Source organism: Musca autumnalis, unplaced genomic scaffold (assembly GCF_047663935.1).
Source record: "Musca autumnalis isolate F117 unplaced genomic scaffold, ASM4766393v1 scaffold_5, whole genome shotgun sequence".
Lineage (NCBI taxonomy): Eukaryota > Metazoa > Arthropoda > Insecta > Diptera > Muscidae > Musca > Musca autumnalis.
This window is the reverse complement of record NW_027412088.1, coordinates 88,666,675-88,680,357: the sequence shown is the minus strand read 5'-3', so window position 1 is coordinate 88,680,357 and position 13,683 is coordinate 88,666,675. Positions and strand designations below refer to the sequence as shown.

At 37.1% G+C, this 13,683-nt stretch overlaps 1 protein-coding gene across 1 annotated transcript; it reads left to right on the top strand.

Moving 5' to 3' along the window:
* The first annotated feature begins 3,689 nt into the window (after positions 1-3,689).
* Positions 3,690-11,815, top strand: DUBAI (Deubiquitinating apoptotic inhibitor). The gene is made up of 4 exons (XM_073957198.1): positions 3,690-5,368; positions 5,432-5,778; positions 5,838-6,765; positions 10,860-11,815. Exons 1-4 carry the CDS (start codon positions 4,430-4,432, stop codon positions 11,421-11,423), a joined length of 2,778 nt encoding a protein of 925 aa, XP_073813299.1. The 5' UTR covers positions 3,690-4,429; the 3' UTR covers positions 11,424-11,815.
* Positions 11,816-13,683: the final 1,868 nt, after the last annotated feature.

Below are 13,683 nucleotides of genomic sequence, written 5' to 3'. Positions count from 1 at the left end.
CATCCCATTTCGTGATTTCAGCGAAATCAACATCGAAATCACAGTACACATGATACACAACCCTGGTTTTGCCTAAAAAGGTACCAAAAGTTGCAACACTTTTCATGTATCACAATAAACAAGGTAGATGGTCAATTGCTGCAACAAAAAGCTTTAGTATCAAAATTTGTAAACAATGTGAAAAATATTAAATTACTTTGTTACAATTCTATTTTTCATTGTGTCCCCGTACCTTTTTAATGGTAATGTTAGAAAAAAAAGAGCGAATTGTCAAAAATTGCTTCCCCATAAAAATTTCTAAAAAATACGAGAACGGAAAAACTCCAGTAAAAATGTCAAAATCAGCTATCGTATTTAGATGATAATAAACATGTTGCTAGTTTCTTCTATGCCAAACTTGTATGGCAGAAAACAGGAGAATAGGGTGTTATTCGGCGATATTTTGGTTTAAAGAGAAGTACAAGTCTTGCTAGATTTCTTAAGGCCTCGGCACATACGGCGCGTTGAGCGTTGTGTTACAACAACCACATGAAAACTTCAAGAACAAACTTGGCATCACTTACACATTTCTTACGTGGTTGTTGTTTTCAACGCGCAACGCGTCGCACAACGTACCGTATGTGCCGGGGGCTTTAGTACGGTAACGCATTTTTAGCACTAAACTGCTGCAAGTAGTAATATTTTTCAAGTTCTGAACACAACTTTTATCTATCAAAATTTATTATTATGATGTCTCAACGATAAAATCATTTTTATATATTTTCATTTGTTAGTGCTATACACAATTAATACGATATATAGATAGTTTTACGATAAATTTCGAAATAAAGTTGTAAAGTTCTATATTGTCGTATATTTTTGATGACTAATTCAATTAACAACAACTTGTTTTGAAAATTCATGTTCGATCAGCTGCCCATATGCATCTACCTTGATCATTGTGATATGTTTGAAATCAACAAAAAAATAAGTGTAAACACCGGGGTGTAATTCAGGATTTCGTGAAATCCAGTGGATTTTAGAGCGCAAATGTAAACTTGGCATTAAAGAGTTCGGTTTTTCACTAAAAAGGCATCTATTCAAAAACTGAGAAGCCAATTGATAATTCCCTTCGCCGGGATGAAATCATGATATTGGTAGCTATCAGTAAAATTTTGCAACACTGTCAGTTCGTTTTGAAAAACATTACTCTCTGTAATAGAGGGTAATAAATGAAGTTGAGCCAATGGGGGAATACTCCACTCAAGCAATCGAAATGAGATTGAATCTTCAACAATAAACAAAACAAACAAAAAACAGCCGAGGCACGGGCAAATGTAGCTTTGAAAAACGAAAAACGCCGCAGGCGAAAATATTTATTCCTTTTTCTTTAGTCATTTTCTTTTTTATTCTTTTATCAGAAGCAAGGCAGGCAATCAGGCGTGGCTGCTTATGTACCCAGGCCTTAAGGGCAACATCGACAATAATACCCCGGTTACACTATTGAAGGTTAACCCACTGGGTTTAATAGATCAAGTGGGTTAATCTTTGCTGGTTACACTTAGCTTTTCGAGGATATAAACTGTCAGCTGATGTTTGTTTACGTATACATACAAAATAACTAATAAAGTCGTGTTTAACACTTTTATAATTTCTCGCATGAGATATCGTCCCCTCTTTGCTCATATTGGTATATTTTACACACAGGGATACATTTTTGTATCAAGGTATCAAGCGTACTTTTTGTTAAAAAAGTGTCTAATGTAAAAAAATAAATAATTTTATGATTTTCAAATAACTTTAGATTTGTTAACTCCATAAAATCTCATGCGACCAATCGTAAACGTGTAAAATACGACAAACTCTGTTGCAAACACAGTTGCAACTTTTGGTACTTTTTGAGTAGAGTTGGATTTTTTTGCACAAATACCGAATACAACACTGTATTTTTGGTGGATTTGTGCCGGATTTAAAATAAACCCAGTCGTGAGAGGATTTAATTTTTGTATGGCAAATCTGGTCAGATTTGACCAGATTAAGCAATAAATCCTCATAAAGTGGGTTAACCCGGCAAAAAACTGTAGTGTAACCGCACTATAAGACCCGACGCCAGGATCGTACAATCATCGGCATACATTACGATCTCTATGCCGTCTGGAGAAGTAGAGCTTATAGTACGTTTATATATAACCAGATTTAACAAACCCACTGGATTTCAAATGTCAATTACATTGCTTATATTTCAAATAAATCCTCATAAAGAAGGTTAACCCTGCAAAAGGCTATAATACGGCGTTTATATTATAGTTTTTTGCAGGGTTAACCTTCTTTATGAGGATTTGTTTGAAGTATATACAATGGAAATGACATTTGAAACCCAGACCCACCGGGTTAACCTTGTTATATATAAACGGCCTATAATATTGTTACGAATGTAACTGATAGGTTTAAGTTAGTTTAGTTTAATTTCCGTTAATTTAAAAATTTGAATTGTAACGTAAAGTTTTTATTACGCAGTTACTTTATTTAAGCAACAACAACTACCATGTAGAACTCTCTTCATCATTCTAGTCGTTACATTACCTTTTGTTAATGTTCTTTTGTTTGTTTTGTTTTGCAACAATAATGTAATTATCGTTTAGTTCCTACTTCTTGTATTTCGTGTAGTTGTTTGTTGTTGTAGTTACGTCATTACTGTGCTTGTATGTATGTGAGTATGGATGTTCGCTTAGTGCGAATGTGAGTCTGTGTGTTCGCTGCACAGATTCGAGTTGTTGCCATATTTCTAGATATTTCTAGACCAAGGAGATTTTGGGTATAAATAGAGTTACGAATGGCAACATTGAGTGAGTTGTGTTTTAAGCGTTGAACTGAACAGATCGGTAAAAGAAGTGCTGCGTGCTAACTAGATACAAGCTGTGTGCTAGTAATTAAAGTCGGTTCCGAATAAGTGTAATAAAGTAAATAAAGCATTGTAGAAACGTAATCTAAAACGAACCCTGTTTTATTTGGTACAAATCGTATCGGGGAATAAAACAACGTCTACACGGAGATTAGTTAAATCTAATTCCGTAACAATATAAACATGACCTAATACCCCGGTTACACTTAACCGGATTAACCCAGTGGGTTTGGGTTTCAAATGTTAATCCCAATGTCAAAACTTTCTTAAGGCGGCCATCAGACCATATGCTTTTTCACATGTATGTTGTCACTTTGGGTATACTAAGTCCCGGTCCACACTAGCGTGAGTTTCATTAAAAAATTTCATGAAATTAGGCGTTCTTAAATCGAATTCCCCACTACAGCAATTTTATTATTTTACTCTACTACGGAAGTCGATCTAGAGACGCATAATTTCATGCAATTTTTTCAATGAAATCACTCTAGTGTGGACCGGGACTATTATACAGAACAGCTGATGTCATACATGTAGAAAAGGAGATGGTCTGATGGCGGCCTAAGCCTACTGCCTGTTGAAAAATGATAGACAATGTATGTGTAAATAAATCAGAGTTGTATTTGAAGACAAATTGTTTGGTGTAAACGCCTAGTAATGTAAATATGGAGAAAGAGAAATAGAATAAGAGAAATTTTTGGCCGTCAATGCCAAACGCAAAAACCCAAACGTAGGATGTGTTTACAGCTTTACAAATAATTGAGAAAATGAACACACCTAATGCTCAATAGTAATTTCGTGTGTGATATTCGATTACTCACATCATCACTATTCGATCTACAGATCCCCTGCGAATACCCGATAATCTTCCATTACCAAATCAACCAATAATAAACGAATTGTAATTGTTAATTAATTAATTTTCGGAGCAAATAAATAGACTAAAAAAGTAAAGAAACGAAACAGATCGGAAATCCTTTATCCCACAAAAAGCTCAACGTAATCAGCAGCATCGAATCGAGTGAAAAAATAGCAGACATAACAAAAAAAAAGAGTGCAAGGAAAAGAAAGGCGTAAAAATACGATACATAAATTTCACACAAACAACTAGCGAAGAATTCCAGTGACAAAATTGAAGCAAAATAAAACAAACAAAAAACAGGAAAAGAAAATTGTGCAAATTGGTGTGTTTGAGAAAAAGCGGCGACAGCCAGATCAAAATATAATAAGTTTTTGTTTTGGGGAAAAAGAAAAAGTTCATTGTTCAGTAGTGCATCATCGTAGTAGCAGAGAGCAGCAGACGAAGTGAGTTGTTGTTGACGCATCCGTCACCGCCAGTCTTTGCCACACTTAGCGAAATAACAACAGATCAAGGACACCTGAACTGAACTGTCGACGAGGTCGAACTTTTTTTTATTGTTGTTGGTTGTTGTAGGAGGAATTTTTTGCATCAAACTGTTGTGGTGAGATTGTGGAGTTGTTTTGCTGATTGGTGAGAGTGACAGTAACAACAATCCTAGGCAGGACACATCTCCCGTTTTTATTTCCGTTATGGCTGTTAAACAAAACAACACTGATTCGAATGGTTCATCAGGGGATGCTAATCAAGTGAATGGAACCGGTGTCAAATCCACCGGGACAATAACAAAATCAAAGAAAATGAATACGAATGGCACGAATAGTGATGGCGGTGGAGGAGGTGGCCTTAACCCATCCGGCATGGGAGTGACGAGTAATGCCGAATTACCCGGTTGTAGTGGCAACACCGGAGCATTTGCTAAGGCAAAAAAGTTGAATGCCACAGCATCGGCCAATGTCAGCGGTGTTCCCAGTAATGCGGCACCCATGTCGCACCAGCAGACCACTGATATTGCCCAAATCTTGCAACTCATAGATTTGGTGGAGAAGAAACAACAAGAAATGGATTTGAGCAAGAAAATGGTGGAAATTTATAGTCATTTGATCTTGAAATTGGCCCGAGTGCAAGTACCCAGACAATCGGCAGAGGATTTGAAACGTTTCAAAGACGATATGGCCAAGGTGGGGGCATTTTTTGCCAACAATAATGAAAAGGTGATCTATTATCACACCTTCTTGCCCTTGGTATGTAAATTGATTACCATGAGTGATGGTGAACAGCCCTCGTGTGCATTGGCTGTGATATTTCAACTCTTTAGTACGGATATGATATTTGAGGCTGTACAGTCACTACTCGACGATGATGTTCCCGATCAAAGTATACGTAAAACAGTGTGTTTACTTTGCGAATGGTTGCGTATTTGCAATTTTTGTCAAAATCTAAATATTTGGATAATGGCCATATTGAACGGATTGCAAAAACAACAAAAGACAACTCTGGCCGATCAAATTGCATTGGAGAATATAGATCAACTGTTTTCTTCGTTGATTATACCTGTACTAAGGCCTAAAGTGGCACCAATTGTATTCCATATGTTATCTACAGATCAAACACCTGAGGTGTTCCATAAGGTAAGGAGGGGTGGCGGTAGGGATTTTTTTGTAATTTGTTTAATTTCCATTTTTGTGTTACAGATAATACCTCGCTTTCCACGGGTCATAACAATGCTGAAACAGCAGTCTAATAGTTCCGAAGAGTATGCTGAAAGCACCAAGGCAATATTAAAGCAGTTAGTAGATCGAACAAGTGCTTTAATGGTACGCTTTTATCGTTACGATGATATGTACGAATCGCTTGAATTGGCCCTGAAGGATTTTCAACCATCGAGTAACTATTTAAGCTATGCCTATGGCAATAAGTCGTTTGACTCATCGGGAGTGGAAAACTATTCGAATCAAGGTAATGCCAAAGTGGGTTTGGTTAATTTGGGTAATACCTGTTATATGAACAGCGTTCTACAGGCTTTGGCCATGACAAAGGAGTAAGTAATATTGAGTATTCGAATTGGTTCTTAATTCTAAACATGCTCTTGTGTTGTAGATTTACTCGAGAAATTCTTTTATCTGAATCCAAGTCACCATTATTAATTAAAATGCAACAACAAATAGCTTTAATGCTGTATTCTACCCGCCAAGAATTGACACCATCCAAAGTGTTAAATGCCACCAGGCCACCGGGTTTTTCACCTGGTCTCCAACAAGATAGCTCAGAGTTTTTGGGTTATCTTTTGGAAACATTACATGAACAGGAAATGGCCTTTTGCAAGAAAGCCAACAAGAACACAAGCATGAATTCCTCCGATTCACGGGGGGCATCTGCTCTGTGTAAACCCAATGACAATGTTGGTGGTAATGATGATGGCGACGACGATCTAGACGATGATGAAGAACTCAAGGAGGCTGTAGAACAGAAACAAATGTCAATAAATAGCCAAAACATATCTACTCCAGTCGCAGATGCCGCCGCCGCAGATTCCTTATGTACACCACAACAACAAACCACTAAAGACAATACTTTAACACATTCAACAACTTCAAAACATCTAACATCTGCAGCCGCAGCCACAAATACTGTTACAGCGGGAGCAAAAACCGCAACAACATATTCGACAATCGAAAAGACATTCACTGGCAAATTGGCCACCACCTATAAATGTTTAACATGTGGCTGGAAAAGTTGTAACATTGATAGTTTTCGTGATTTGCAACTCTCCTTTCCCGATGTTAAAAACGATTGTGCTTCCAATTATTCAGTACAGGATCTTATTGAATACTATTGTTCATCCGAAAAACTCTATGGAGATAATCAATACTTTTGTGAACGTTGCAAGAAACTATCGGATGCTGAACGTTATATCAATGTTATAAGTGCGCCAAAGAATCTAATATTGACACTGAAACATTTCAAATATGATCAAAAATATCATATGCGTGCCAAATTAATGCACAAAGTTTTCCATGATGAAAAGGTGAGTGAATTATGTGAATTTTATTTAAATATTTCAATTGGATAATAGTTGTGTGTCTTCTGCGAGAAAATATGTTGCCTTGCTTCAACTAGCCTTTCTGTTATCAAAAAGAGTGGTTACTTCACTCGGGGCCTTCGTACATTTCTGTTCATCCTAGTGCGTACAAATAAGGGTTGGGATAGAAAAGGAATGAAAGGAAAAATACTCAACCTCAACGATAAATTAATCTTTATAAATAAAAATCAAATCTTTTTAGTTGGTAATGGCATCAGTTGAGAAAGGCTGGACCGATTTGGATAATTCTTTTTGTGAAATGTTCGCCTTAGGTTTATATGCAAAGACAATTTGACCACGCCCAAATTTACACCCACTTTTTTAATTTTAAAATTTTATCTCTTCTACAAAAACTACTGAACCGATTTTCCTGAAATTGTCAGGAAATGTACAGTGATGGCCCCCGTTAAAAATAGGCTACGAATTTAAGTGAAATGTTCGCCATAACCCAATCTTACGTACTTATTTTGGACGCAAAGACCCGACCACGCTTCCTTTTTCAAATATGTTATATCTCCAAAACTACTGAACCGATTTCCATGAAATTTACAGCACATGCTCAAGGTTTGCAGTGACAATGTATACTATATGAATATCAGAGGAGGTGGGAGGTTTCCCAAGGGTTTATTTAAAAGATCGTTTTAGGATAAAGATAGGGGACATGGGAGATAATAAATCCTAACCAGCATAAATGGGCGAACAAATCCGTCAAAGTCCGTAAGAGAAAAGAAAGGTTACAGACAATAAACTTGGTTTGATAATGGACCCGAAGAAATGAGGTAGAAAATACCTATTTTAGAATTGTAAAGCATAAAGTCCATAAAAAGTTGTCATTAAAACTCAAAGCGACGGGCCAGCAGCGCAGACCCGGGTCTGCTGGTAAAAAATAAAAAGAAAATTAGATGTGTTTTCCAGGCCATTCCAGTTTGAAGTCTGCAACTTCAAAACCTTGCCACCATAAAGTTAGAGACCTAATGATGCAGGTCCCAACTATGCTACCCAATGAAAATCACAGGCGAAATATTCTTTATTCTATTTATTCTATAACCGATATATTCTATTTAACCGATCTTACCAACTTTTCCACGCGAGGAATATGCAGAGTTCCGCCACAAAATCTACAGCCACTCTGTTCATCACATGGACAGCGCAGTTTGGAAGGTCGTGGTCGACGGTAGCAGAATTCCGACCACAAACTGCCCCAAAATTTTAGGTGTCACATCCTGCACGCACGCCACAGCTATCTGCGACAAACTGAAAAGTAGGAACAAGGTCCTCAAGTAGGCAGAACTTGGGGTGCAGATAAAGAAACCTTGTTGACCTCATATAACGCGATAGGTCGGTCTGTGGTAAGCTATGCGGCTCCAGTTTGGTCCCCGAATTTGGTTGATACGCATTGGAAAGAGATTCAAACTTGTCACAATGTCGCCCTGAGAACAGCAACAGGGTGGGTGCCTCCTCAAGTCTTCAGTGGACCATCTACATGAGGAGGCAGTACAGCAACACAATGGGATGCTTTCGTCATAGTACTTGGGTGTTACCGTGAGAGCCATCCCAATCACCATCTACTGGCTAGGCCCGACACATTCAGGCAAATCAGAAAGGATATCCACGCTCTAGACGGAGAGGTCCAACGATACAGGAGAGAACCCCTAGATCAACAGGTATATCAAGCAGGTTAAAATAGCATTCACACGGACGCAATTGCTTAGGCCATAAGCAAATATAGTGTGAATAAATTCATCGTAGTAAATCCACCATCTATCGCAGCTTAGGAGCGTCAAATGCCACGACAAACTAGAGTAGATTTAGCTGAACTACGCTCGGGATATTGCAGTCGCCTAAATTCTTATTGGGAGGAAATCGAATGCGCCGTGCAAAATATCTGCCCAGTATGCGGTATGGGCACGTACGACACAAAGCACCTTTTCAACTGCCCGCCAAACTTACTCATCTAACTCCACTGGATCTGGGGCTACATCCCATCGAAGCATGAGATTCGATCGATGGAGAGAAAACGTTTTGTAACGCCTCTCGAACCTGAGTTTCAGACGAATGTCGCGGAATTCCGCTTTTAAGACACTCAGTCTGGGATCATGTTAACCAAATTGTTATAATACTGCTCTGCCCTTCCGTAAGCGTGCGATTACCCCCTTTCTCTGGTTATATTACTTTTCGTGGTTGGGGATGTAGAGGAGTGGGTAGGTATGACGACAACGGCATATGATATATCTCCCAAAGAAGTTACAATCTGGATTATTGAGCCATATTAGTAATATGGAATTACAGTGATATCCATATCCTTGATTGAATACGAGATATCTTCCCAGTTGTTCTCGTTAAAATCTTCCCGACTCGGCTCAAGGGTTGCACTCTCCTTTAGGACGGGTATAACCTTAGTTGCCTGTGGGATGGTTCAAATAATTCCCGGTGCAATTCATTCGTAAATTTGGGCTTGAATGGCACCGAGATATCTTCCCAGTTGTTCTCGTTAAAATCTTCCCGACTCGGCTCTAGGGTTGCACTCCCCTTTAGGACGGATGGTTTAAATAATCCCTGTGCAATTTATTTGTCAATTTGGGCTCTACTTACGCCATTAACTCAGCCAAAAAGTTGCAGTTTCTTTAGGACGTGCATAACCTTAGTTACCTGTGGGATGGTTAAAATCATACCAGTACAATTCAAATCATACCGGTACACACTTATGCCTTTAACCACGCATCAACGAAGTTCGTATGGAAAAATACCAACGGATGCATAACACCTTAGCCATCTCCCACTGTTTATGGTTAAAACACCGACCTGGGTAACCTTTAATTAAGTTTCCATTTCCCTCATTCGCATCCCAGCTTTTTGCGAAGTGCCTTTTACGGTAGTGCAACGCTACCTGTGTAGCATTTCGTTCAGTCCTACTTTCCATCATTTGTGTTCAAGGGATATCAAATAGAAATTTATAGAACTTTTAGCCCCCGAATCGCTTCAAGAATGGCATTCTTTCTTTAAGGGCTGACTTCTTGATTTCAATGTTTTCCGATTGGAATATGCAGTAACTCACAGCAGACATCGAGTTCAATACCAATAATACTAAAGCCTCCAAGGCCAAAAAGGTCTTCCCAAGAGGTCTTGTATAGACCTGCAAAAGAGGTCTCCTGTAAATGGAAGACCTTACTAAGAGGCCTTCTGTAGATGGAAGGCGTTCCCAAGACGTCATCTATTTTTAAAAGAGCTATTCTAGAGGTCTTCTCTAGATGGAAGACCTTCCCAAGGGGTCCTCTATAGTCCAAAGACCTGCGCAAGAGAACTACCATAGCTGCAAAACCTTCCCAAAACATTCGCAAGAGGTCTTCTGTAGATAGAAGACCTTCCCAAGAAGTCTTCTGTAGTCAAAAGTCCCGTACAAAAGATCTTCTGTAGATGGAAGACCTTTCCATAAAGTCTAAAGACTAAAAGTCTTCCATAGTCAAAAAACATTCGCAAGAAGTCTTCTGTAGATAGATGACCTTCCCAAGAAGTCTTCTATAGTCAAAAGACCCGTACAAAAGGTCTTCTGTAGATGGAAGACCTTTCCAAGAGGTATTCGGTAGATTGAAGACCTTCACTAAAAGTCTTTTATAGCCAAAAGACATGCTCAACAGGTTTCCATATAAAAAACCTGCAAAAGACGTCTTCTGTGAATGGAATACCTTCCCAAGAAGTCTTCCATTTACATTAGACCTTCCCAAGAGTTTTTCTATAGACAGAATACCTTCCCAAGAATTCTTCTATAGTTGTTGAGCCAAAACTACACTGCATAGTATATACCGCTGATGTTCCACTGTGGTAGTAGATGGACTCCGAGGATAGCATTCACACCATACTTGTTTATTGTGTCAGCGATTGCTTCATGTGAAAACCATTTTTAACCGTATGATTGGCTGGCTGTCTGTTCAAGCGCCTTTCTCTTGTAATATTGGATCTTTCCCACTAGAGGGCAATTGCTTTGATCATACCACCTCTATATCGCAATATAAATTCCTTATGTTCTTTCCTTCTTATTGCAGGTCTCATTGAAAGTGTGCTCACCCGAAAGTCTTGAAGAAATTGCCACCGTACACTATGACATCTATGCCGGTGTAGTACATTCCGGTTTTAGCATGGATTCTGGACATTATTACACGTATGCAGCAGATGCCACAAATAAATGGTACAAATTCAACGATAGCATTGTTACACCCTCACGTACCGAAGAATTACACAATCTAACACCACCCAATACACCCTACATACTGTTCTATCAAATGGGTGCGCGGTCGAATGAAACACCGGAAACATCAGCCTCTACAAAGGTGATAAAAGTCGATGTACCATCACCATTAACATTGGAAGAATTGCCAAGAGATCTAAGGGAAATGGTGACACACGACAACTATGCATTCTCGGAAGAATTAAAAATGCGACGATTCAAAGCTAATACAGCGCTGGCAAATGCTTCTTCGGCGGCAATAGCAAAAAATAAAGGCTCACGACGAGATAGTTTTGATGATGACGAAGATGAACAACCACCGCCGGCCAGTGGTTGTGGTGGCAACAGTATGCTAAATAATATGAATAGGTTTGTATATTGAACTCCGGCAACTGGCAGTGAAAATGAAACCAATAGTAACAACAACGGAAGTAAAGATTCCTTATAAAATGTCCTTTAGCTCTATTCTCTGTTGCCTTTTTGTAATGTTTATAAACAAAAAAAGAAAAGAAAAAAAAAAAAACAAAAATCCTCTTTATATATTTTCCTCCTTTATACCTTTTCAAGCTACCTACATCTTATGTTTATCATTAACTAATGTTATTAATAGGAAAAGTACTTGGTTGATTTGTACTTTAAATAATGTGAGTGTGTGTGAAAGCGAAAACAAACAAAAATAAGGATATTGAGAATTACAAACATGAGAATATGGTTTAGAAGCTTAATTTATATATAAAACAAATATTAAAAGCAAACAGAATGAAAGAAGAAAAATACCTATTTTGTACGATATTGTTTATTTTATTTTTAACTCGTAGGAAAGCAAATACATACATACGTTCATAAAAGCCTCTCCCTCCCTATCCAACATCAAAAATTCATTATTGTAACCAAAGTCCCCAAATCTGCAAAATCTCCTAATTATGCCCACCAATTAAATATGTGTTACAAAAGAAATTTCGTCGTCATTCATGACCCCATCCATACCTACCTGCCTCTTTATTGTGAGATTAGATCTTTCTTTTTTCTACAGTAGCTAGTTAAAAAAAGATTAAAACATAATTTTGTTTTTCTGTAGATTTTTTTTTTTTTGTATACAGGCAAATTTTGGTGTCCACCTTTCTGTCCCCCATTTAATCATACCATAAATACATATAAAAGATAGAATTTATAAAGTTATTTAAAATATAAAATATAACAAAACAAGCAAGGAATCATACAGTTATTGACCCTACTCCCCCACATATATGGAGTATTGCAATTAAATTGTAATACTTTTATTTATAACTATAATAATTATTATTCTTAAACATAAACATAAATAATAAAACAGCAACAAAAAAACTATTCAAAAGAAATCCAAATTTATAAATAAAAAAATACAAATTTATAAAAAAAAATCATATAAATGTAATTTAAGTTTATTAAAAAAAAAAAACAAAGTTAATAATACATTATCATAAAATATGAAAAAAAAACAAAGTATTTATTAAAAACAAAGTTTAATAAAAAAAACAACCCCTTCCCTTTGTTTATTAAAATGTTTTCTGTTTGTTTATCTTTTTATTTCTTTAAATATAAGTTTTTATTTGATTCTTAATAGCGAGCGAGCGTTATGATAAATACAACAACACAAAAGAAAAACATGAATTGAAAGAAATTTTTAAATAAAGACTGGTATACAAAGAAAACAAAAAAGAAGATATTATACCTTCAAATAAAACAATTGGACTTAAGAGATTTGATGAATGTATTGATTTAAGAAAAAAAAGAACAACAACAAAAGTGGCAAACACAAAATTTATAACGTCCTACCAACAGAAGAGCACGTTTAAAAATAAACAACAAAAAAATAATAATTCTTTCGAATTAAAAAAAAAAATAAACTCCAACCTGAAACATTTATTTTTATTTTCAAGAATTTATGGATAAAACCAATGAAGATGTAAAACTGTTCTTAATACAAACGGTTGTTAAGGACAATCTCAATTAGTTCTAACAAGTGTCCTTAGTCAGAAATCTGAACCCAGTAAAAACAAAAATTGGAAGTTGTTTAATGTGGAGTCAGGATTTCACTACATCTTTCGATGCAATCCAACAGAGTTAGGAAAAATGCGTTTGATATATTTCATAAGCAGGTGCTTATGGATCTCTAAGCAAGCAAGCCATCTGGTTGATCCCTACAAGCTGCGACAGGATTTCTTTCATATACAAACAAATAGAGCATTAATTTCTACGAATGCAGTAATTTCATGTTTTTAAATCCAAAACTTGTGTTATGAGGAACAAAGTTAAAGAAATAACGAACCCGTAGTCGCTCGATCGCATCTATATTGTATTTAATATTTATTAAGTAACACACACACACTTCCCTGGGAGTGAGGATGCCAGCTCGAGTGCACTGGGTGTGTATGAAAGCAGGAACCGCACGCCCGAGGAGGTGGCTCTTGTCAACAGATTAATAAGCTATCCCAAAATCTCATGGGCGATAAGTACTTTTCAGCCATATAAGTCTCCTGGACCTGATGGTGTCATTCCAGCGATGCTTCAGAATGCACCGGCTGTGCTGATAACCATCCTTCAGAAGATTTTTAAGGCATGTTTACTACTATCGCACATTCCGGCACTATGGAAAGAGGTGA

Bases quoted from the DNA above. Each gene is read 5' to 3' on its own strand.
- DUBAI (XM_073957198.1), top strand. From the start codon at position 4,430: ATGGCTGTTAAACAAAACAACACTGATTCGAATGGTTCATCAGGGGAT. The intron at 5,369-5,431 runs GTAAGGAGGGGT...TTTGTGTTACAG, and splicing joins CACCTGAGGTGTTCCATAAG to ATAATACCTCGCTTTCCACG. The intron at 5,779-5,837 runs GTAAGTAATATT...CTTGTGTTGTAG, and splicing joins GCTTTGGCCATGACAAAGGA to ATTTACTCGAGAAATTCTTT.